The sequence below is a fragment of the Podarcis liolepis genome, assembly GCF_965112155.1.
Source record: "Podarcis liolepis genome assembly, chromosome: 17".
Classification (NCBI taxonomy): Eukaryota; Metazoa; Chordata; class Lepidosauria; order Squamata; family Lacertidae; genus Podarcis; species Podarcis liolepis.
This window is the reverse complement of record NC_139571.1, coordinates 928,943-954,161: the sequence shown is the minus strand read 5'-3', so window position 1 is coordinate 954,161 and position 25,219 is coordinate 928,943. Positions and strand designations below refer to the sequence as shown.

Genomic DNA, 25,219 nt, shown 5'->3' with positions numbered 1-25,219 from the left:
ATTCTCAGCTGCCAGTAAGAAAAAAGCTAAATTTCTGTGTGGGGAATGACCTGGGTTAATGCATGTTTGTGCAGGGGAAGGAAGAGAAGTGGCCAAAGGGAGGCCGAGTTGGGCTTTTTGCTCCTTAACAAAGGGAACAGTGTGAGAAAATCTTTGTCAAGCATTGTTAGTGTCTCATCAGAGTCTGAGTTAATGGAATTTGATGAGAACTCTTTCCCTGTGAACTAAAATGATTTCAGGGCATTTTCCACAAGGGTTTTTGCAGGGTTGAGGAGAAAAGAACATATCTGAAGTTGTTTTCAAGATCTATACCGGATACTCTGATAGGTATGCAGCATAGTAATTCTTAAAAAAAAATTTAAAAAATTCAAATGCTACACAGAATCACAAACTTGTAGGACACAAATATTGCTCACTTTTGCACCTTGAATTTAGTGTCAGGGACAGTAAATATTTTCCCAACATGGCTAGACAAAGAGAGCATTTTAGGGAGTTGTTTGAATCCCAAACCTGACATGGAATTCTCCAGGAATGGAGGGCAGGTTGGGCAAGTCAAGGGAAAAGTACTTGTTGCTGCAGATCCACTTTGAGGAATGAGGGAGGCAGATGGGCCTGGGCCTCTCAACAGGTTCTTTTGAGCCCCTTTTTGCCTCAAGGCTGGCAGCTGAGAAGAGTTTGGATTTGATATCCCGCTTTATCGCTACCTGAAGGAGTCTCAAAGCAGCTGACATTCTCCTTTCCCTTCCTCCCCCACAACAAACACTCTGTGAGGTGAGTGGGGCTGAGAGACTTCAGAGAAGTGTGACTAGCCCAAGGTCACCCAGCAGCCGCAGGTGGAGGAGCGGAGACATGAACCTGGTTCACCAGATTACGAATCCACCGCTCTGAACCACTACACCACAAGGGAGCAGATTTAACTCAGGGGCCTAAAGCTGACAAATTTTAAGGCCACACACACAACACAAAGTACACAGAGCACAGCTGGCATCCTGGGGTATTTCAGTACATGAAGCAGCTCAGTCAAAAGTTGCCATAAACCATCTCAGCTAGCCTGCTCTGAGTCTGTTGCCTTCTTGATCCACAGTTTTACTCCTGCACAAACTTTTTATAACTAGGATCTTCTCTAGGATCTCTTGACTCAATATAAAAAACTATTCCACTCCCCTCTTATTGTGACCACATCTGGTAAACTGTCTTAATTCATGCTAGTTTTAGTTGTCAGGATTCAGGTAGGAAGCCATGTTGGTCTGACACAGTCAAAATAAATTAAAAAATTGTCCAGTATCACCTTAGAGAGCAACTAAGTCTCTAAGTTGGTCTCTAAGGTGCTACTGGACATTTTATTATTATTATTATTAGTTGTCAGGATTGAGGCTGATGGGCACCCTTTTTATATTTTGGCTCTACATGGGAATTCTTCAGTTCAAATGCAACCTCATTGGCATTCCTCCCTCCCACTATCTGCAGTATGGGAATATTATTGCCTTGCCAGGGCTGTTGTAAGAATGACCAAGATAATGTATACGAAGCACTTTAGATGCTGAAAAATTCTATAACTCTCAGTTATAATTAATGCTACTGTACAAATGATAATAACAGAGAGAACATTAAAAGTGGTATTGCATTATACATTGCATTTGCATTCCTTCCCTTAATGTTATCAAAATGGCACCTATATTTACAAATAATTATATTTATAAATATGAAAATTAAGTTGATTCTTTGACTTTTGATTACCTAGACAATTTTAAAAAACTAACACCTTTATTCAGTGAACAGTCCCCTATATTTGAAGGGGGAAATTCAAGGTCCAATTTATAAACTTTCAGGGAAACAAAGTAAACAAAAACTATTTCAGGAGCAAAAGGCACTAGCATACGAATGCATCTAGGTAGCTCTTCAAGAACAGAAGGCTGCTTACAGATACTATGCCACTTTAGCCCATCCCTAGAGAAGTTGCTACAGTCTCTTGAGATTAGGTTCTTAACCAGCTCCCTTCTTACAAGTCAAGGAAACAGGAAACATAGAAAAGGGTCAAACCATATAAGCCAGCAGGTCTGGATCATCCATATTACTTGTCCCAATTCTCCCCTTCCTCCCCAAGCTGAGAATGAAACATCCATTAATGATTGAAATAAAAAATGTCAGCACACAAGGCTGCCTTGATGTCCTGCTATTTGACACAGAGACTTGATTCCTAACCCTAGAAATGTGATTCACAGGTAGCCAACCCTCAGACAGGAGTCTGCAACATATTGGAAAACAGAAGACCAGCGGACACAGACTTGAAGCCAGATTTTTGTCTGGCAATACAGCCCATTCACCAGCTCAGTAAAACTAGGGGGTGGGGGCAGACCAAGCATTGACAATGGCTGGAGAGGAACTTCAGCACACTTCAGAGAGACTCTGTCTCATACCTTTGGAAACTAGGTTTAGAAATTGGAACAGGCTTATAGCTGTACTAACAACAGTCCTTGCCTGAGAAGAAATAATCTGGAGACTAAAAAAATGGACGGGAGGAGAGGAAGGAGCCTGCAAAAGACCAAAGGTGCCTAAAAGCTCAGTTGGCAGAGCGTGAGACTCTTGATCTCAGAGTTGTGGGTCCCACATCGGGGGAAAGATCCCTGCCTTGCACGAGCCTCGGGGCCCTTTCCAACTCCACCTTTCACGATCCTATGATCCTTGACCCTTTTCTTGCAATGACAGGTGTCACTTAGGCAGCCAGGGGAAGCTGGCTTCGAGTGCCTGGCGGGCACGGAGACACGAAAGGGCTCGGCGCCTCTCCCTCCCTGCCCCCCCCCGCAGGTCGCGCGCGGCGCGCTCACGACGATGGCAGCGCCTCGGCGCTGAGTTCCGCGGTGGCTTCCCAGGTGCCGAGGGGGCGCGGGGGGAGGGGAAAGGCGGCAGCCCTTCGCCCAGCCCCATCCCGCGCGGGGAAGGCGCCCCAAATGGAGGGGGTGGGGGCGGACTTCTCCCTCCCCCCGGCCCGCCCCCCTCTCCCCGCCCGGCTCTCACCCCCCCTCCGTGCGCCGCCTGCGTCCCCGCTCCGCTCCGGCTCCGGCTGCTGCTCCCGCCGCCGCCGCCGCCGCCGCCTCTGACGCCGCGCGCCGCCGCCCCCCGCGCCGAGGAGCGCGCCGGCCGAGACCACGCGGGCCGAGGGGGGGCGGCGTCCCTCCGCGCCCCCAGGCCGAGCTGCCGGGCGTCCCGCCGCATTTCCCGGGCCGCGGCGCGGCGGGCTCGGGGCCTTGGCCTCCTCTCGGGTTCCTTGAGGGGAAAGGGCGCTCGGGCGGGCACGGAGGGGAAGCTCAGAGGGGGAACCCCCCCGCACGCCCCACTCGGGTGGTTCGGCTCGGCCGGCGGGGCGGGGCTGCGGTGCCTGCTGGGAAATGTAGTTGCCGGTCGCCTGGAGGGGCGAGGGAGCACGTGGCTCCTGATGTCGCGCAGAAGCACGTGGCCGGAGGGGGAGGGGCGGGAGGATCTCGCGCAGAGAGCAATGGACCGGACAGGACGCAATCCAGGATGGAGATAGACGCAGTGCTTTTTTTCCTAAAAAAATGTTTAGGGGTTTTCTCATTTTCCTACTTATATCGAAATACTGCCCCTCAATGATGGGGAGCAGCGCTGGATCTCGCCTCACGTTGAGGGAGCCAGTGTTTGTCCACAAACAGCTTTTCCGGGAATGCAACGGAACACCGTGATGGAAACCAGAGCTCACGGAAACGCCGCTTACCTTCCTGCCGCAGTTGTACCTATTTATCTACTTGCACTGGTGTGCTTTTGAATTGCTAGGTTGACAGGAGCAGGGACAAAGCAACGGGAGCTCCCCGGTTCAAACCACAGTGCCACCCGCTCCCTCACCACTTCCAGAACATCTACCAGAGCTTGGATTGGGGCCTGGGTGGATCTTTGCCCCTCTTGGCTAATGAAATCCATCAGGGAGCAGATCTATGTGGGCCCAGGGGGTGGTCAGTGTCTCTTTATGAGAGGGGTGGTTCCTGCCAAGTTGAAGGTGGCAGTGAAAGGAGCGCTTCTCGAGACACCATCCCTAGATCCTAAGAACTTAAGTAATCACCAGCCAGTTGCCAATATCCCTTTCTTAGGCAGTGTTCTTGGGCGGGTGGTCACTGACCAGATCCAGGAGCTCTCGATCCATTTCAATCAGGGTTTAGGCCTGGTTTTGGCACAAACTGCCCTGGTCACTTTATATGATTACCTCTGTCAGGAGAAAACTAATCCTCCTTGATTTCTTGGTGGCTTTCTATTTCATCAACCACTGTATTCCCCTGGAGAGGCTATCTGAGTTGGGATGCTTGGGGACTGTTTTTCAGCAGTATGGGACCTTCAATATGAGGTCCTTCAAAGCTCAATTCTATCCCCCATGTTGTTTAATATCTATATGAAGCTGCTGAGTGTAGTCCTCCGGAGTTTTGGAGTGTGTTGTCAGCAGTTTGACACACAGAATGCTCTTCCTTTCCCCTGCAACCATAGCCAACCACAATGTATCTGGGATTTGGAAAACCAGCCCTCATGGTAGAAGAGGCAGCTTCAGTTGGTCCCAACCATTTTCTTTAGGGAAATTTGTGTTTCAGATAAGAGACTGAACATAGGAAGAAAAGGAAGTGGCAGGGAGACAGATTAATTTGAGTCAAGAGCCTCTGGCTGTCCGTTTTCAATGACTGGGGTCTACTGTATAACATAAGGAGAAAGTGCCCAAGAGTGAGAAGAGAAGAAAGAGCAAGAGAAGAGGCCTCCGGCATCCCATTCCCACAGGAGCTGAGCAGGTGCCTGGGGGCAGCCCCAAGCAGGACCCGAGTCTCTCAGCCACCTCCCCATAGGTGATTCCCAGCAGCTGATCTTTAGAGGCAATACTGCCTCCAAAATGGAGACAGAACATTGTTGACATGACTAGTAGCCATTGTCCTCCATGAATTTGTCTAATCCTCTTTTAAAGCCATCCAGATTGGTGACTCTCACTATGCCTCCTCATGAGAGCAAATGTCATAGTTTACCAGTGCCCTGTGTGAAGAAGGACTTTCTTCTGTTCTGAATCTTCCAACATTCAGCTTCATTGGTTGGCTCTAGTATTATGAGAAAAACTTCTCACTATCTGCTTTCTCCACACCAAGCATCTTCACACATATTCTCCACCTCTGTTGTGGCCCAACCCTTGCTTCTTCTTTTTCTGAACCCTGTCTGCGTGGGAGAGTTGCTCTTGAGAATTTCATCTGGACCTTTTCCAGCTCTACAATATCCTTTTTGAGGTCAGGTGACCAGAACTCTACACATTATACCAAGTGTGGTTGCAGCACAGATATGTATAACTGCGTTATGATATTGGCAGTTTTATTTTCTGTTCCTTTCTTAATGACTCCTAACATGGAATTTGGCTTTTCAAGCTGCCACATGCTGCTCAGCAGGATCACCAGCCCATCCACTACAACTCCATTCCTTGTCAGTCACCACCAGTTGAGACCCCATTACCATATATTTGAAATGGGGGAATTGCACACTTGCTTCCAGGACAGCATGTGCCTAGGCTGGCTTGAGCTCAAAAACATCACATTTTTATTTTTTTAAGAATCTATGAATAGAAAGGCCAATGTCATTCTAGATTATTCCTTTGGTTTGATCTAGGGAGGTACTTAAGACTCTCTGCCTGAAGCCTTGGGAAAGCCATTCCCAGTCACTAGAAATACTGAGCTAAGATGGACGAACAGGCCGTTTTAGTATAAGGAAGCCTCCCTCTGTGCTTGCTTTTCTCACATTTGGCTTGCTTCAGCCCCAGAAGACTCCTCTGCTGTTTAAAGAAATAAGATGGCAGCATTATCGCAGGACTACAGATTACATAATCAAGCCAACAGAAAGCAGGGAACTGTATTTACTATATACAGATGGGGGGGTTAGAATTCAAAATAGGCCCTTCTCCCCCACCTTGTTTAAGGATTCCAGTACCAATTACCTCAATAATAACACTCACCATCAACAAAAAGAGATCATCAATAACCAGAGACTCTGTTTATTTTTTATTTCCCAGAGCTGCCCCAGGAGAGGGGAAAGACAGCACCAGGGGAGGGGCAGCTGGGAGGTTTCTGTATTAAAATAGCATCTTCATAAAACATGCAGCTGGCTTAGACATGCACCTCTCTTGCCCCTCCTTGCACAGTCCGGTTGAGGTTGGGGATCCAAACCAGGAGGGCAGTCATCTGTAACAAGTTTCCCACCTGGCTGCTGTTGCTGCCCCTGCTCAAAGTGAAATGCAGGACTGGGCAAATAGAACAGGGAAAGGCTGGGAAACGGATCCTTTCTCCATGGAATGGATTCTTCTCCAACACTTGCTTCACTAGCCTGAAACCGCTTCCCATTCCATTATTGGCTGATGTTTGCAGATGCTTGGCATATCCCAAGGCCCCCGCAAATAGGAGGACAAGGTTTCCCCTTCTTGGCTCATACTTCCAGCTTCTTTGTGGAGGAAGGGAACTCCTCTGAAGCCATTGTGACATCGCAAAGGCAAGGATGCAGATGTGTGGGATGTGGATCCGTGAGGCCTGGGAGAGACAGTCACTCTGCAAGGCATTCCGCATTTGCGCTGGGGTGGTGGATGCAATATGGCAAGGGGCACAGCTGGCACCCACTACTGGGGAAGGCCTAGGAAGAAGTCTCCCCCCTTCTGCTCAGACAGGTGCATTTTCCAGGGAGCTGGGAGTGGGGTAGCTGACCACCACCCTGTCCTACCATATTTCTTATGCTCAGTCCTCCCTTCCCATACACATCTCTGTGGGGTCGGGTCCATCTCTCCTTTTGGTTGCCTGTCTGTCCAAACCAAATAGCTCTTGCTCCTGACCAATGGCAGGGGTGGGGGGAGGGAATAACACTGCTAAGGGTCTCCCTAGTTCCTTGCCCCATAACTACCCTAACTACTGTCCCACAGACCCCACCCACCCCTTCCAAGAGCAGAGAAGGCATCAGAATATGGGATCAGGGAAGCAGGGGCCATTATTCCTCCGCCTCCGTGACTTCCTCTATCTTGCTCTGCTGCTCCTGCGGTGTGCATGGAGTCTCCAAACGTTTGGCCAGCCTGGGTGCCTCAATGGTGACCTCATGAGCAACGCTCATGGAGGAACGCGGAGTCACGGGCAGACGGCCACCGACATCGGGAGCCCGGAGACGTTGCATGAATGTAGTAACACGAATGGCTTTCTGCAAAAAGAAGGGCAATGTCAAATAATGGCCCCCAGCCCCCCAATTTTTCCTGAGTCTCCTGGTGACAAGGGGTACGACAGGCAGAGACATTCATAGCCTAGGCTGCCAAAACTGGTAAGCAGGACAGAGCACAGCGCCATCTCCGACCTGCTTGCAATGGTTCCAGGGAAGCTGTCTACAGATTTCCTGGAACCATTGGCTTTGAAAGACACATCACGTCACATCGAATTGGGTTGCTGATGCATGATGCATAGGGAAAGACTGAAGAGCCTCAGACTCAGCTGGCTCATCCTCCTCCTTTCACCCTGAGCTTGAGGCCAGAGCCACAATGGAAAGGTTGGTCCCATAGGCCTGGCCAGCACTTCATGTCAACTTAGTCTGTGCCCCAGAACACTTCCTGGTTCCCTAGACTCCCCTGCAGTGTATCTGCTTCCTACAACATCATAATTCTTATTACTGCCTAGATCAGAGGTCTTCAGCCTGTGGGTCAGAACCCACCGGTGGGTCATGAGGCAGCACCAAGTGGGTCACAGCAAAATTGTTGCTGCCCAGTTGGATTCCAGCTAAGACTGACTGGACCACATGCAGTGTGGTCAGGACACATTCTTCACATGGGACACTAATCTTGTTGATTTCCACAAGTGCTGTAATATTTCAGGAGAAAGGCATGAGCTGTTTTTTAATAAGATACATATTTTTGACCGATCCCATGCCCTTCTTCCTCCAACTCTGCCTCTGGTGAGGGAGCTGCATTTGGAGCCAGGGGACTCTGATCAAAATTGCTGGATTTCAATAGCCTCTCAGCCTTTTGGCTAAGATAAAGTGGCTGACCACTGCTCTCTTCCCCACAGCGCCACCATGTGACATGTGACTCACTTACCCTCCATTTGGCCTTGGCAAAGTTCTTTTCAATCTGGGCGCAAACCCCTTCCTTGAGGTTCTTTTCAGAGGCAATGTTTCCAGATATCCTGAGAGGTAAAGAAGGTAGAATTGCAGGTGAGAGAGTGTAGGCTTTCAATAATACAGGGACAATTCAGTGTTTTTACCATCTGGTTTTCCTAGTGTTCTTAGACAAGAACCAGAAATAAGGAAAAGGCTCTGGGGACACCTGCAAGTTGGCACGGTTGTGGGAGGCATATTTAGTTAGTATCCTGCCTCTCTACCCAATGGAATACTGTAGTAAAAAAAACAGTCAGTGAACACCAATGACTACATACAGCTTATGGGCCAAAGGCCTATCTAAATGAAAATGTATTTGCTAGTAGAACCTAGAAGCAGCCATTGAGGAGGCCCTCTCCCTCCCAAGGTCTTGCCAAATTCAAATGTTAGCAGGTCAGAAAAGAACCTCTCCCAAGGATCTGTGCACCTGAACATACCTTATGGAGCCCCAGAGAGAGGCTGGATGTGGGATGAAATATTCCCTCTAGATGGACTGATTGAAAGTCCTAGGCAGGAAACCAGATTCATACCCATTGCACAAGTCTGTCACCTCCAGAGAGTGGTCTGTACTTGGGTATGTTCTTTGAGATCAGAATATAACTGCAGTGACAAGGAGCATAAGTACACCCTGATAGGTCTCGAAATAGTGGACACTTGTCCAGGCTGTACAATGGGCATGTTAGGCTGAGCTTGAATGATATAACACAGTGGGTTGCTCTCTTAGAAGAAGCAATATATTACAAAAAAATTGAGGACATCCTGTCTGACCCATTAAGAAATATCATGAACAACATCTTAAAAGACGGAATCATGCTGGACTCTTGGAAAGACAGCCTTATTGCATGAATTCCAAAACAGGGAACGGACCATCTACTTATTAACAACTATAGGCCTATCGCACTTCTAAATAACGATTATAAATTATATGCAAATATTCTAGCTGAAAGATCCAAAAAAGTCTTCCAGATGATTATACACAATGACCAAGCTGGCTTTTTGCCCGGGAGACACTTTCATAGCAACACTAGAAACATCATAAACTTATTAATTTAGATTTAAGAATAGAAAAGAAGGCAGTCTTAATGGCTGTAGATGCTGAAAAAGCTTTTGACAGGGTCTCCTGGAAATTTATGAAAGGTCTATTATATCATATGGATTTTGGTATACAGTATATAAAAGGGATTGAAGCAATATATTCAAAACGAAAAGCTAAAATAATAAATGGAAATATATCACAGGAGTGTGAAATCAGTAAAGGGGTCAGTCGAGGCTGCCCACTATCCCCCTTAATCTTCATATTAACATTGGAAGTTTTATGTAAACGAATTAGGGAGGGAAAAGAAATAAAAGGGATTATGCGGGGAAATAGAAGTTACAGAATGGGCATTTGCTGACAATTTAATTATAACTACGGAGCAACCAAAACAGATAACAAAGGCGTTCGAAATAATACATGGCTACGGTAAAGTTGCGGGGTTTAAACTGAATCTGAACAAGACAAAACTATTAGTTAAAAATCTGTCGCCAGATGAAAAAGCAGAATTAGAAAAAATAATACAAATTAAAGAGTACCAAAGCTACTCTTTCTATTCCAAATGATTCCAATTAAAGGAAAGACCAGCAGTATCGACAAGTGGCAAAAAGAAATTTCTAAATTTTTGTGGAAGGGTAAAAGACCAAGAGTTAAGCATAAGATATTAATAGATACTATAGAAAGAGGTGGCTATGGGTTAACGGACTTGAAGCTATATTATGAAGCCTCATGTCTTTTCTGGTTGAAAGATTGGTGTACATTAAAAAATTGGGATATTTTACATCTAGAAGGCCATGATACCTGCTTTGGGTGGCATGGCTATCTTAATTACAGGAAGATAAAGGCGCATAGGAGTTTCTCAAACCATACAATACGAAATGCTATATATATGGTATGGGAAAAATACAAAAGATATTTGGAACAGAAAACCCCAAGATGGAACTCTCCACTAGAAGCAATCACTGTTAAAAAAATTAATAACATCAAAGAGAACTGGATAACGTATAACACAATATTCAGGGAGGAAGAGGGTCAACTATTATTGATAAGTTATGAGAAAATAAAAGATCACTTTTCTAGTTGGCTAGAATACTTCCAGGTGAATGAAGTGTTCAGACAGGACAAGCAGATAGGTTTTGAAAAGGAGCCTTCAAGATTTGAAAGAGAACTACTGAATAGTAAAACCAAAATAAATAAATAACAAATAACAAACAAAATATTGTTGTATGTAATTTTTATTTCTCGGTTGTATTTTGTGGTGGTATGGTTGTGTTTTTTGTGATATAAATCATTCAATAAAAATTATTAAAAATAAATAAATAGAAGAAGCATTCCCAAACATGGGAATGCCTCACGTGCGGAATAATCCCAGGCATGCCTACTCAGAAGTAAGTCCTGTTCATTTCGGTGGGGCTTACTCCAAGGTATGTGTGTCTTGGACTGCAGTACTAAGACAGTGTTGTTTGACTATGGCCTTATTATTATTATTATTATTATTATTATTATTATTATTATTATTTGTTATTAGTAACATTTGTTACTTTGGTCTTCTCTTCCTAGAACAGGAACACACAGAGAGTGGCTAGTTCACCACCGTGTGCAAACCAGCACTTGCAGTTTGTTTCTCTCTCAAAAACACCACCAGGAGTGGAAGAAGAAGAAGAAGAGAAGAGTTTGGATTTGATATCCCGCTTTATCGCTACCCGAAGGAGTCTCAAAGCAGCTAACATTCTCCTTTCCCTTCCTCCCCCACAACAAACACTCTGTGAAGTAAGTGGGGCTGAGGGACTTAAGAGAAGTGTGACTGGCCCAAGGTCACCCAGCAGCTGCATGTGGAGGAGCAGGGAAGCGAATCCGGTTCACCAGATTATGAGTCTACCGTTCTTAACCACTACACCACACTGCTCTCTATGATTTTTCTTGGCTTCCTGCTTGCCAGGGCAAGCCCAAGTCATTTGGCTGCCTCAAATGGACAAAGTAGCACCCTTCTCCTATTCCATGTTCAGAGGTCAGCTAGTCTTACTTCAGTGCTAGCATTGGGATAATATGCCCCGCCATACCTGCAGGAAGAAGGGTAGTTATGAGGGTGCAGGGTAGGCCTCCTGGCACACTCAGTTCACAAAAGAAGGGTATGTCCAGGGGGCTCAGGGGGAAGAGCTGCAGGGCTGTTCCCATTGCTCCTCAGAATCTGCTGCCTGAAGCCATTGCCTCAATCTTCCTAATGGTAGAACTGGCCCTGTGGTTCATAGTTTGTTCAGCAGAAACAGCTTATGGGTGCTGGTTCACACATAGTACTAAGCCAGTCACTCCAGTTTGTTAATGAAAGGCAGGAGGAAAATACGAATGGGGAAGAAATGGGGCAGATTATAGGCATGTTTTCCACACATATTCACACACGTCCTGCTAGTATTGATAGAATTTAATTTCATTCATAGTCATCTAATAAATGCTGCAATATGTAATAAGCAACCAATTTCCCCCCATGCACATGTATGTTGAGGGCCCAGGGAGGGCCTCATGAATGGTGAATTCTCACCAGATATGTCCCAGTGCCTCCTGGGCAGTGATTCGTTGGTCCTGGTCAACTTCCATAAGCTGTGACACCAACTTTTTGGCTGCATGGGAGAAAGGAAAAGGGTGGTTGGTGGGAAACATTAAAGAAAGTGAACAATCGTCGTCTCTGTCCCCCGTCCCCCCCCGTGACCCAGAGCAAGGTTGGTGTTATGTACTGAGTTGAATAGGATCCAAACTGAAGCAGTCTGATTGGTCCTAGAACAATAGGATCCAAATTGCAGCAGTCTGATTAGTCCTAGAACAATAGGATTCAGAATGCAGCAGTCTGATTGGTCCTAGAACAATGCAGCAGTATGATTGGTTGGCAGGAACCACCCAATCCTTCTCCAGATAGAAGTGACTCCACAACCTGATTGGCTTACAGTAGAATTCCAGAATTAGCCAATCATGTGCAGCCCATTGTGTAAATAATGTATATAAAGCAGATACTGTGAGGGGACTTTCATTCATTCCTCCTCACCACTATGAGCTGAATAAAGAGCATGAAATCACTTTGCGACTCTGAGTATATTTCAGTTGGAATACATGTTCCGTGGTAGAATGGACTTTACCATTTCAAGTAACAAGAGGAGCATACATTTTGAATTCCTTATGTAGTTTTGGGGGGTGGAAAGAAGACCACCACAGTGAGGAGTGTGTGAGATACCCAGCCTCATATAACCAACATGCTAAACTCTAATTAATGCATGAAGGGGTTAAAACCATAGAGTAAGCTGTCCTGCCAGGCTTATATTAGTCTTGCACGTTTTGTGATTGAAAATCCGCTGAGGCTCTCTTGCCAAAGAGTACAGTCGTACCTCGGCTCCCGAACGCCTTGGGAGTCGAACGTTTCGGCTTCCGAACAATCGAAAACTGGGAGGGTTCCAGTTTTTGAATGTTCTTTCGGAAGCCAAAAGTCCGATGGAGCTTCCGCAGCTTCCAATTGACTGCAGGAGCTTCCTGCAGCTAATCAGAAGCCGCACTTTGGAAGTTGAACATTTCAGAAGTCGAACGGATTCTGTTCAACTTCCGAGGTATGACTGCACTTGCCCCAAACCCGGATCTTGGCATCCAGGGAATTATCCTTTTATTATAGCATATCTGTTTTCCTTTTAACCAAATCAACCCACACAGAAGATTGTGCTAAAAGATGCTCTCCCCATGTGTGCTTTCTTCATTCATTCATTTAAACAAACAGGCAGAGTTTTATATTAACAACCAATGTCCTTCCCACTTGAAGCCTGAAATTGCCCACTTTCCGTCTTGGGATTCTACTGTCTCATTCATTTGCATGTCTAGACTAGGCTAGAGGAGTCTGGTCAGAATCGAGTCAGTTCCCAGAGTCCTGGCCAGGCCTCCCTCTCTTACCGGCAAGAGAGATGTCATCCCAATAGGGGGAGTCAAAGTCGTAGTCCCCAGCCAGAATTTTGCGGAATATCCGGCGGTTGTGGCTGTTGCTGTTCTCATCATCTGTGTCATCGTAGAACGGGGGGTTCCCAGACAGCCTGTTTTTTGGGGGGGGGGAGGTAATATGGGTGAATCAAATCATTACAAGGCAACAGAAGACTTGGACCCAAGCAATTCTGAATCAAACACATCATTGAAATAATCATATATTCCACCTCTCAGGGAATAGCCTCGCAAGGCAGCATATAACTAAAGGAGATCCAGTGGGGGTAGAGTTGAGTGGTTAAAAAAATAAATAAGAATATGGAAGCATCTAGTCTCAGGACTCAGCAGTAAAAAATGTGGCCAAAGAAAGGCAGACGGGAAGAAATGAGTCTTCAAGGAACATCTGAAGACCTGCCCTGAAGGCCCCTGTGCTTTGTGTCTGCCAGTCTCAGAGGCCATACCTGTGGGTCAGATGTCTGGCAAACCATGTCTGTGAAGCTTGTTGTGAGACTGCCACTTTGGCCTTTCCTAGGTTCCTTTCTGCCCACCTTTTCCACACACACACACACACACACACACACACACACACACACACATGCTGGTGGAACTCACAGAATAAACATGATAACTCCAACAGCCCAGCAGTCAACAGGACGTCCATAGCGTTGCCGAGCAACCACTTCAGGAGCTGTGGGGAGAGACACATATGGGTCAGAGGGGGAAAACATTGAAGAGCTAGTTAAGACAAAACTAGTGGTGTTAGGAGGCAGGTGCCCAGGTGCTGCTTTTCACCTTCTCAGCCTCCCCCCCCCCCCCGGCCAAGGTGGTGTGCTGTTAGCAGCCGTATGGAAGGCAGAAATGCAAAAGGCAATCTCTTCTTTGTCACTGTGTCTCTGCGCCAGAAAGATGGCTCTATCTGTTGAATTTTTGCCTGTGAGGAAAGAAGTGTTGGGCAGCCTACAAAGCTCCTAGTTTCTGTCAATGTGCCATGAAGGCCAGTTAGAGCTGTACAGGGGAGGAGAAATCATGCCTCTTAGTTTTTAATCCAGCTCTGGGAAAGGGAAAGACAAATCCATACCCAAATATTCAGGGGTCCCGCATGGTTCTGTGATGGCCCCGTTCTCGAAGCGTGAGAGGTAAAAATCCCGCAGTACCACCTTGGAGCGATTGTTCTGGTTGTAGTACATGAGATTCTCCAGCTGGAGGCAGCAGAGACACAGGTGAACAAAGTTAGCCATCATCTCTCCCCAGCCCTAAAATGGTACAGTGCAGTACAAATGTATTCCGGGTCCCTCTGGGCCCTTTCCTCTTGTTGGAAGAGTGAAAGGCCCATCAGAGGGAGGGAGGTCACTCTGAGCATGTCAGGCCTGGGATCCAGGAATCTTTCCTTACCTTGAGATTGCGATGAACAATGTGCAGGTTATGTAAATAGGCCAATGCCTCCAGCACCTGCCGGACAACATTGCTGGCATCCTTTTCCGTGTAGTAGCCCTGGTCCAGGATCCAGTCAAAAACATCCCCCCCAGTGGCCCTGCAGGCGACACACAGAATTCAGCGTGAGTTGTGGAATCAACGGAAAGAGGGCTGCACACCCCATTCCCCGCTGGGCACTGCTGGATTCGGAGTAGCCAGACAACAGAATGGATTGCAGAAAAGTGACAGCCCAAGTGATTCCTACGTTGCTCTTCCAAAGACTAGGACCCCGGGAGATCAGAGTTCAAATCCCCACTCAGCCACAACGCTCACTGGGGGACCTTAAGCGAAGCAGCCAGCCTGACCTACCTCACAGGGTTGTTGTGAGGGTAAAATGGACAAGGGGTGGACCATGTTTGAGTTCCTTGGAGTCAAGGTGGGATATAAAAGTAGCAGAGATGTGCAAACATTCAGAGGCAAAAGTGGGCAGAGCAGCTAATGCAAATGTTACTTTTGCAAAGTGAGATTGCTTTAAATATGCCCCTGTCTGGCCTCCACTTGGCAGGTGAGAGGCATTATCAGAGTTCAAAGACACAGCCCAACCAAGCAATTCTCAATACCCAGTCATAGGCGCCGACTCCATGGGGCCTGAGGGGGCCCGAGCCCCCTCAAAAATTCGTTTGGGGGGGCTCCGCCCCCCCAATAATCTCGGGCGCCCCTCCAGCAGAGCGCCACCGCCGCCCCTCCCCCAGCCCAAAATGCACAGGGTCGGGCTGCATGCCTCCTGCCCTCCCTCCCGAGCAAAAGCTCCACCCAATTTCCTTCGGAGCTGATTAATAGGCGCAGCACGCTCTCCCCTATTCGCTCACGAGGAGGCGGCGCCACTTTATCTGCATATTCATGAGCTTATTTATTATTCATGAGCTTTCCCGGGCCCCCCAATATTTTTTATAAGTCCGCGTCCCTGTACCCAGTCAAGCGCACACAAACACCTAGCATGGTTTAATCAGCTTTACACAAATTGAAATGGCACTGGCATTATTTCTGTGATAGTAAGTTGTTTTTAACTGCTTTTAACATTGTACTTTAATTGTTCTAACCTGCCCCAAGCCCTTCAGGTGGGATGAGGGTGATGATGACGTTCAGGGCAGGTGGAAGGGCTCCTTGCCCTCTCAAGCAGCTGCTTCTTGGGCACATTTGTGCCTGACATGTCATAGTACGCCTACACCTCCCAGTGAAACTTACAGTTCCTGGATGATGTAGAATTCCTTTCTCGTCTCAAAGGTGTCAATCAGTTGCAAGATGTTGGGGTGACTCACCCTGGAAGAAAAATGCAGAGATGCATGAGCTCCTGTCCTGCTCCCTCCACGAGTATCCACTCCCCACCCCTCCAAACTGCTTCAGTACCAGCCCAGTCCTCCATCTCCTCTCTCTCCTGATCTGACTCCTTCCACCATTCTTGCTGCCTGTCCCCTGCCAGTTTGGCTTTGTTGTTTGCACCTGAGGGACCATTTGTGCAAAGACCAAGTCAGCAGAAATCCCAGCCAGCCCCCAAGGCCCTAGTCAATAATGCATGCCTGGCCTTTAGACGTCTAAAGAGGCTAAAACCAGCTCTGATGATGTCAGGTTGAGCAGGGAATCAAGCGCACAGCTTTGATGGTGGCAAACAGAGATGCGGGGAGGGTTGGCTGCTTGCAATTTAGGATGGAAAGAGGTGAGGGGCTGCCACCTTTCCCTTTTGGCTCTCTCTGCCTTAGGCTTTCTTTCTTTCTTTCTTTCTTTCTTTCTTTCTTTCTTTCTTTCTTTCTTTCTTTCTTTCTTTCTTTTACATCTACCTGCCTTGCAGAAACGGAGACTCGCTTAAAGAGATATATTAATATTCCTCCTTTCCCCCTAGCAAATGCTAGCACAAAATGAGGGTGAGAGTTATGTAAGTGCTCACATGGGTTGGGCTGTGCAACTACAAAGCAGAAACAGGGATATTTTCCAAATGATTTGGCAGTTAGCACCTCAAGTTAAGGTTGTCTTTAGCAGGCATGAAATCTGTTGCCGTCAGCAGCAAAATTAACAGTAAAAGCTAGGTTTAACAGCATGGGCGTAGCCGGGGGGGGCAGGGAGGCAGCTGCCCCCCCCATCAAGCAAAACAATAAAAAAACTTAACTAACTGAGGTTCTGTCCCCCCAACATGGAGCCTGCCCCCTGGTGCAGTTAAAAGCAGATTAGGCATGATTTCCAAGGCTGGGTGTGGCATGAATAGAAAGTGGCAAGGGCCCTCTTCAACTGCACTCTGTGTTGGTATGGGAAATCACACATCCTCACAGAACTCTGTGTCACATGTAGTTTCATCCACAGCCTGAAGAACTTGGGAACCCCACACAAATCCCGTTTTATTCTGTTTTTAATCTGTTGGGGGCTGCCCAGAGTGTCTGGGGAAACCCAGCCGCATGGCTGGGGTATAAATAATAAAAAATGTTGTTGTTGTTGTTGTTGTTGTTGTTGTTGTTGTTGTTGTTAACTTTGAATTTTGTGATACATTGGGGGGGTATAAAAATATTAATGAAACAATCACAGTGCCAGAAACCACTGGGATTATAAATGCCACTTAATGTTTGTTTTGCAGTTCTCAGCAATCTTTCAGCGCTGCAGCATCTACCCTCTGGAACTGCCTGCCAATTGACATTAGACAGTCACCTTCACTTTATTGTTCTTGGTGTCTGCTAAAAGCGTTTTTGTTTAAGCAAGGCTGCCAAGATGTGTAAAGTTGGCATGTATTTTAATATGTAATTTTATTTTGGGCTGTGTGTGTTTGTTTGTTTGTTTGTGTGTGTGTGTAATTGGTGGCTTTACTTACAATTTGTTAAGTCTTATTTTTAACTTCCGGTTGTTACTGATGATTTTAATGTCATTTTATATCTTCCATAAGCTGCTTAGAGGTTTTTATGATTAGGCAGTATACAAATTCTTTGTTATAAATTTAATAACACAAATAATACAAATGCCCCAGACCACACAGGGGAAGTTCATATTCACCCACTTACCACAGGGAAGGGAGGGGGCTGTGGGGACACTTCTAGGCTGTAACACCGGAGGCGCCCCCCCCCCCCCCTGCGCAGTGGGCTGGAGCCCTACCTGTCCTGCCGCTTGTGGGACAGATTTGACACCCACCTGTCAACCACTTGGCATCACAATGACATAAAGTCACAGGCCTTTTCTAAGCTGTGCTCTTCAGAAGACTTGCTCCAGGATCACAAAGAAGTTTGCACTGAACTTGCTCTTAAAATGGAGCGCCCCTCTCCATTTTAGAAGGGCTTTAATACAAACACCTTCCAGAGCCTGGAGCAACATATGTTCCTCTCCTCCTTGCTTACCAGGAACAGCTGAGCGAGAAGGATATTTGGTGAGCCAAAACTGGCCCATACGCCAGAGGGTCCTCACCTTTCGTGCAGTATAAGAACCAGGCATTTCACATTTGGCACACCTTGTGGTTATTCCACCAAGATGTCCTGCCTTCTCTGCTCTGGATTTTAGTTTCCTTGCTTGGCCCTTACTAGGTAGGATAGATATATTTCCACCATCACCCCACCTGGTACAGTTTTCAACAAGTGGTGATTTTCTCAGCATGCAGAGCCGGTGAAGGGAAAGCTTTATCTGTGGAATTTCTGCCTCATAATGCAGCAGTGCGTATATATACCCACATACTGTATATAATTTCCTAATTACAAAATATTTCTTAAACCGACCAGCCTTCAAACCATATATCATAAGAGAGATGTTAAAGACCAGAGGAGCCTTCCCGTGGAACCCCCACCCCCACAACAGATGGCAACCTTTTTGTCCTGATGTATTTGCTTTCGTGAATATTTTTATTCTCCTTTCATGTCCCCCAGTCTCCCTGTCTCATTTCCTCACAATCCTGGAGCTCCCCAGCCCCAACGCCTCACTTCCGTTGCTATAACTGAACATTTAGCTGCGAGCTTAACTCTGGCTCGATGGCCATGAACTCACTCCACAGCCTGTCAACTTGGCAGTTTGCTGAAAAGAAGCTACGGGGAGTGTTATGATTTACAGAAGCACAGCTTCTTTCTCCCCAGAACAGCAGAGAAAACACACAAGCTTTATACACAGATGAGGGCCAGGGAGCAGTGGCGTAGCGTGGGGGGTGCCAGGGGTGCTGGCCGCACCGGGCACAACATTTGGGGGGCGCGTTTGGCCGGCCCTCCTCGAGGAAGCAGGAACCCCACTGTCCTCGGACCTCCTCCGAAGGCTGGCGGTGGGGCAGAGAGACCTTCTCCCCGCGCCAGCCTTCGGAAGGCTGTCCTGAAGACTTGTGGTGGGAGCAGTGGCGTAGCGTGGGGGGTGCAGGGGGGCCTGCTGCACCTGGCGCAACATCTGGGGGGGCGCGGAAGAGACTCGAGTGCTAAAATCCACGGGTTAGGGGGCGCAAATTACTTGCCTTGCCCCGGGTGCTGAGAACCCACGCTACGCCACTGCCAGGGAGCACCCGGGAGTCCACTGGCACAGACATGCCAACCTGGGCTGCCTGCAGGATGGAGGGACCTTTGGCAAAGGGACTTTGGGGAGGTAAGAATAATATTTCTACCCCACCCATTCTGCTTACCCTGCCACTTTCCCTGGGAAAACCCACAATCAGGTTTCCTCGGGAGAAAGTGGCAGAGCGAGGGCAAGTGTGGATGACTCCCAGCATTCCCCCCCCCCCTCCTAAACCCCCGTCTCAGACACGTACATCTTCAGGATGAGGATTTCATTCTTGGCTGCCCTTCGCACCTTGCGCCCATCTTTCTTGAGAAACTTCTTGCAGATGTACAGTCGGTCTGTCTGGCGTTCGCGGGCCACACAAATCTCACAGAACTCCTTCCTGTGGGACAGGGGAGGGCAAAAAAGAAACCGGCTTTCGCTGTGAAAACTGCTCTGCTGCTGCTGCTAGAGGAGCCGCCCAGTCTGCCTCGTTCAGCATCTTGCTTTCTCGAGTAGCTGGCCGGATCATGTCTTGGGGAAGCAAGCAAGCGGGGCAGAAAGGGGATAGCCTGTGCCCTCTTGCCTCAGACTTTAGAGGGCCCTTTCAGCTGCCATGGCTGATAAACAATAATATATCAGTTCTCCATGCTTTGGGTTTGAGGCCACTTTTTGGAGTGTAGCATAGCTTTTAGGGGAGGAAAAGGGAACCTGTGACCCACCCGATATTGCTGGACTACAAGTCCCATCATTCCTGACCTTTGGCCATGCTGGGTGGGGTTAATGGAACTTTTGGAGGATACCCCATTCCTATTCTCAAGTGATGGACTGGGACCTGGGAGCCCAGGGTTCAAATCCTCATCAGCCATGAAACTCACTTGGTGACCTTGGGCTATCACTATCTCAACCCATCCTACCTCTCAAGGTTGTTGTGAGGAGGAAGTGAGGACATGGGCTGCCTGCTCTCCTCAGAGGGAAGGCATAATAATAATAATAATAATAATAATAAATTTTATTTATATCCCGCCCTCCCCTGCCGAAGCCGGGCTCAGAGCGGCTAACATCAAATGAATAACACATTAACATAAAATCAGACAATCAATTAAAATACATCCTCAAATCAGATCAGGATCAGAATAAAATCCCATCGGATGGCAACCCGCAGGTGCTCCCCAGGCCCAACTGTTTGTGCTGAACTTATATGGGCCTGTGAGAAAAATTGGGAGGCCACTTTCATGCAAGTTCTTATGAAAGGGGAGAGGGAGTCAGACTGAACCCCGACCAAAGGCCTGGCAGAACAGCTCTGTCTTGCAGGCCCTGCGGAAAGATGTCAGGTCCCGCAGGGCCCTAGTCTCTTGTGACAGAACGTCCCACCAGATTGGAGCCACAGCTGAAAAAGCCCTGGCTCTAGTTGAGGCCAGCCTAACCTCTCTGTGGCCCAGGACCTCCAAGATGTTTTTGTTTGAAGACCAGAAGGTCCTCCGTGGGACATACCAGGAGAGGCGGTCCCGTAGGTACGAGGGTCCTAGGCCGTATAGGGCTTTAAAGGTTAAAACCAGCACTTTAAACCTGATCCTGTACCCCACCGGGAGCCAGTGCAGCTGGTATAGCACCGGGTGAATGTGATCTCGCATGAAGTAAATGCAATGACCAAACCAAGTCCAGAGGCACCCGGACAAGTTTGAATGGTTGTGGTGCATTGAAGATGCCAAATAGGCTGGCTGGACATTTGCCGCCTGTGCTGTCCTGAAGGGACTACCCTCTGGCCTTCAGCTTGTCTCTCCCAGCAGCCAGTTCATGGATCCTTCGCAGCCTAGGAGGCCATTTTGGAGAAGCCGTGCTCCTCTTCTTCCTGCTCACTTGTGGCAAAATGGCAGGCAGGGTATGGGCTAAAACGAAAGCAGCAATCGCCGGAGCTGCTAACTGTCCCTTGCTCACCGGCTGCATATGTGCCATGCATTTAGAGCACACCCTACACCCCAGGGAATCTTGGGAATTGCCGTTTGTTAAGGGTGCTGGGAATTATAGCTTTGTGAAGAATAAGCTACAGTTCCCAGCATTCCTTGGGGGGAAATGTGCTTTAAAAGTACATAGCTATTATGTGCGTCAGGGGCACTGAAGGCAGAGCAAAGGGAAGGAAGGGGTTAAGGGCTAACGGGGTGGGCAGCCGCAAAGCAGTGGCGTGAGAGACGTGAGGCCAAGAGCTCTGTCCTGCTACCAAGTGCCAACTTCCACGTGCGCCAAGCAAGGGTGAGAAGATGCTGTGGCTGCTCTGAGGCTGCTGGGTGCAGGATGGCCGTGCGAAAGAGAAGAAAGGATGCTGCAGCTGTGCCAGAAATGCCAAAGGGCGTCTGGCCAACTGCTGTAACAGGACATTCCAAACATAGCTGTCAAGTGTCCCTTATTTAAAGGGACAGTCCCTTATTCCAGCACGATGTCCCGCTGCTGTCCCTTATTGATGGATGTCCCTTAAATGATGTCCCTTAAATTTCAAAGGAAGCGGCTCCTCTCCCTCCCTCCCTCCCTCCCTGCCGGCCAGGGAGGAGGGAGGCTCCAACTGTGTTGCTTGGCTGTGTTGCTCACCCAATAAGAAGTCTAAGAACGACTGTGGGGTGGAGCTTGCATGCCTTGTGTGTGGCTAGTTAATGCAAGCTGAGGGGTTTTTTTTGAAAGCTGGACGCCATTTTGTTGCACATGCTGCTGTAAACTTTGCAGTGCAAAGCCAGGCCGGGGAGCCATCTTAAGTTGAGGCTGCATAGGTCTTGCGGTGCATGTGATTCAGATTCTATTCAGTTGAACCTCTGGTTACAAAGTTGGTTGGACAGTGTTCTCGAAGCTACCAGCATGAGCTTGACCAGACTGCAGGAGGACAGGAAGACTGGAGTGCCTGGAACGAGTGAGACTGCAGGTCCCTTATTTTGGCTGCTGGTCCCTTATTTTCAAGGCTGCTGGTCCCTTATTTTCAAATCTGTAACTTGACAGCTATGATTCCAAATAATGGGTGGCAAAGACACAAAGACCCGCCCCCAACAGCCCAGCCTGCCAGTGGCCCGGCTCCTTTGCTCCCTTGGGGTGCTTCCCCGGAGGCCACAGGGAGCTGTGGCTCTTCAGCCGGGGGCTCTTCATTCTGCTACCCTACTTACGCCCGTAGCAGCTGCCCAATCTCATACTTGTCCGTGATGTCAGACAGGCTGTTGTAGTTCTTGTCATCCCGAAGTCCGATGCAGCCAAACGGCATCCTGAGGAAAAGCAAAGTGGGCTGAAATGATTCCCAGTATAATCTGGGGGCCCAGGGAGGAGGGGGCCGTCAGGCCAGGCCAGTATTTCTTGCTCTGACTTGCAGCAGCCTTCTAGGGTATCAGGCATGAGACATTCCCTTATCCACCCTTCACCAAAAAGTCTCACATACCCTCCAACGTTCTCTGATGAAAATAGGGGTGCCATATTCCATAATAATATGATGATAATTTGCCCCAGCCACTCTGGGTGGCTTCCAACATATATAAAAACATAAGAAAATATTAAACCTTAAAAAACTTCCCTATCCTGGGCTGTCTTCTAAAGGTTGTGTAGTTACTTATCTCCTTGGCTCAGGAGTCACCTCACTCCCTACCCACTAACATTTCTCTGATGAAAATAGGGACATCCTAAGGAAAATAGGAACATTCTGGAATCAAATCAGAAACTGGGATGGCTTTCATAAAATCGGGACCGGACCTGTTTTAGCTGCACCTCTGTGGGAAGTCACTTCTGCAATTTAGGGGCTGCCACAGAGAACTAGCCCCCTCCCAGGCCAAGCTTCCCTAAGCTTCTGAGGGTAGTAAAAATACCGAGGGAATCAGCGTAACATTAAATAAGAATTAAGGAAACTTTTTGTTCTTGCAGCTGTTCGAATTCTGTGCAGCCCCTAAATATTGGAGTACGAACATAAACAGGTCAGTAGGTTTTGTTTAAAGTCAACAAATTGAGTTTTGTGTGTGCAGAATTTAGCAAAATGTTTTAACATGCGTTCTTTAATTTCCTGGTTCCCTTCCAAAGAACTGCAAAGTGCCTATCACCCAATGACTGGCATACACATGCTCCACGCCAGATCCATGCAACCAGAACCCCTCTTGCCACCCTCTTCACAGCATGGGGGGCTGCCTGGGACCCCTAAAGCTGGTCCTAACTGGAACCATTGCCCCCTTGGAAGGGAGGAATAGGGGCTGCGACACACAGAGGCACCTCCTGCTGCCATGACCCTTTCTCCTGTCAACGTTCCCTTCATGCCTCGTTAGCGCGGCCTTCACACTCCAGAGGCAAGGAGCAGCTAGAGCGGAAGAACACGCACATCTCCTTTCAGGGCTGGGAACAAAACCCTTGAGTTCTCTCTCACACACACACCAGCCCAAATACATCTGTCTACATGCTGTGTGCACATTTCTGGCTCAAGAGGCAGCTACGTTGTTCTTTTACTCAATCCAGATCAAAGCCAGTTTGATAGGGAAATGCATAAAAAGGCAGAATTTCCTAAGAAGCAACAGGATAGATATGGATTGTGCCTAGCATGGTGTGTCCACCACTCCCCAAACCAGAGGTGGGAGTGCATAGGATGCAAAACACATGGGAAGCACATAGCCTCCATTCCATGCCTCTCCCAAGGCTAAAGAGAGAACCAGGGGTCCTGGTTCCCTCAGCACCACGGAAAGCATGGTGACACATCAGACAGCACAAACAGCACCCCCTCCAGGGATGATAGGTGGGGGACCTGTTCAAATGATGCCCTTCAAATGATGCTCTACTGTAACTCCCACCATTCCTGGCCATTGGCCATGCTTGCTGGCACTCATGGAAGTTCTACTTCAGCAACCTCTGGAGGGCCAAAAGTTCCCCATCCCTATATGACATCTCCCCTCCCCAAGGATCCCAATCCAGAGAAGACGAATTGTGCAGAAGCCTTGTGGAAATTAATGAGACTTACAGTAACATAAGAATAGACAAAATAAAAAAATTCCTTCCAGTAGCACCTTAAAGACCAACTAAGTTAGTTCTTGGTATGAGCTTTCGTGTGCATGCACACTTCTTCAGATACACTGAAACAGAAGTTGCCAGATCCTTCTATATAGTGAGAAGGTGGGGAGGGGTGTTACTGAGAAGGGTGGTGGGAATGGGAGATAGGCAGATAGCTGAGAGAGCCTCTTGACGACTCTTAACGACTGTAATAGGTCTTACAGGAAAAGGCAAGGGGTGGGAAGGTGAGAAATGGTTTAGTTATGTATAGTGAGATAAGAATCCAATGTCTTTGTTCAGCCCAGGTCTTTTCATGGTTTTAAGTTTGGTAATGAGTTGTAATTCAGCAGCTTCTCTTTCCAGTCTATTTCTGAAATTCCTTTGTAGTAAAACAGCTACTTTGAGATCTTGTATAGAATGTCCTGGGAGATTGAAGTGTTCTCCTACTGGTTTCTCTGTTCTGTGATTCTTGATGTCAGATTTATGTCCGTTTATTCTTTGGCGTAAGGTTTGGCCTGTTTGTCCAATATAGAGAGCTGAAGGACACTGTTGGCATTTGATGGCATACACAATGTTAGACGATGAGCAATTAAATAGTCCCGAGATGGTATGTGTGATGTTGTTGGGGCCAGTAATGGTGTTGTCCGGGTGTATGTGGCAGCAAAGTTGGCATCTGGGTTTATTGCAGGCTCTGGTGCCAGTGTCTGTGTTAAGTCTGGTTGTAGTATTATTGTGGGTTAGGAGTTGTTTAAGATTGGGTGGTTGTCTGTAGGCAATGAAAGGTCTTCCTCCCAGAGCTTGAGAAAGAGAACTGTCATTATCCAGGAGAGGTTGTAGATCTCTGATGATGCGTTGTACTGTTTTAACTTGGGAGCTGTATGTGATGACTAGAGGTGTTCTGTTATTTTCTTTTTTGGGTCTGTCTTGCAGCAAGTTCTCTCTGGGTATCAGTCTGGCTCTGTTGATCTGTTGTCTAACTTCATCTGCTGGGTATTTTAGTTCTGAGAAGGTTTGCTGTAGATCCCTTAGGTGAGAGTCTCTGTCTGTAGAATTGGAACAGATGCGGCTGTAACGTAGTGCCTGGCTATATACAATGGACTGTTTGGTATGTTTGGGATGGTAGCTAGAGGCATGTAGATATGTTTGTCGGTCAGTTGGTTTGTGGTATAAGGTGGTGTATTTTTATAGTAGTGTCCAAAAAATGTATTTCTTGCATAGATTGATTCA

General features: G+C 47.6%; 2 protein-coding genes across 6 annotated transcripts in view; both read right to left on the bottom strand.

The window, feature by feature from the left end:
• UBA1 (ubiquitin like modifier activating enzyme 1) overlaps positions 1–3,228 on the bottom strand; it is a 45,935-nt gene extending 42,707 nt beyond the window's left edge. The window contains exon 1 of the mRNA XM_083482434.1: positions 3,016–3,228. Coding sequence (XP_083338560.1) covers positions 3,016–3,213 — 198 coding nt within the window. The 5' untranslated portion in view covers positions 3,214–3,228. The remainder of the gene's footprint in view (positions 1–3,015) is intronic.
• Positions 3,229–5,991: 2,763 nt separating this feature from the next.
• The window catches only part of LOC310696715 (caM kinase-like vesicle-associated protein), a 49,144-nt gene continuing 29,916 nt past the window's right edge, over positions 5,992–25,219 (bottom strand). For 3 of the 5 annotated variants that reach the window (XM_083482582.1, XM_083482583.1, XM_083482584.1), the window contains exons 2-11: positions 22,147–22,242; positions 19,275–19,406; positions 15,776–15,850; positions 14,510–14,648; positions 14,196–14,316; positions 13,730–13,805; positions 13,094–13,230; positions 11,709–11,787; positions 8,081–8,168; positions 5,992–7,197 (exon numbers count right to left, since the gene is read on the bottom strand). In XM_083482582.1, coding sequence (XP_083338708.1) covers positions 6,994–7,197; positions 8,081–8,168; positions 11,709–11,787; positions 13,094–13,230; positions 13,730–13,805; positions 14,196–14,316; positions 14,510–14,648; positions 15,776–15,850; positions 19,275–19,406; positions 22,147–22,242 — 1,147 coding nt within the window. In that variant the 3' untranslated portion in view covers positions 5,992–6,993. Of the gene's footprint in view, positions 7,198–8,080; positions 8,169–11,708; positions 11,788–13,093; positions 13,231–13,729; positions 13,806–14,195; positions 14,317–14,509; positions 14,649–15,775; positions 15,851–15,937; positions 16,155–19,274; positions 19,407–20,565; positions 21,457–22,146; positions 22,243–25,219 lie in introns of those variants that run through there. The other 2 variants (XM_083482581.1, XM_083482585.1) reach the window with 2 other exon arrangements.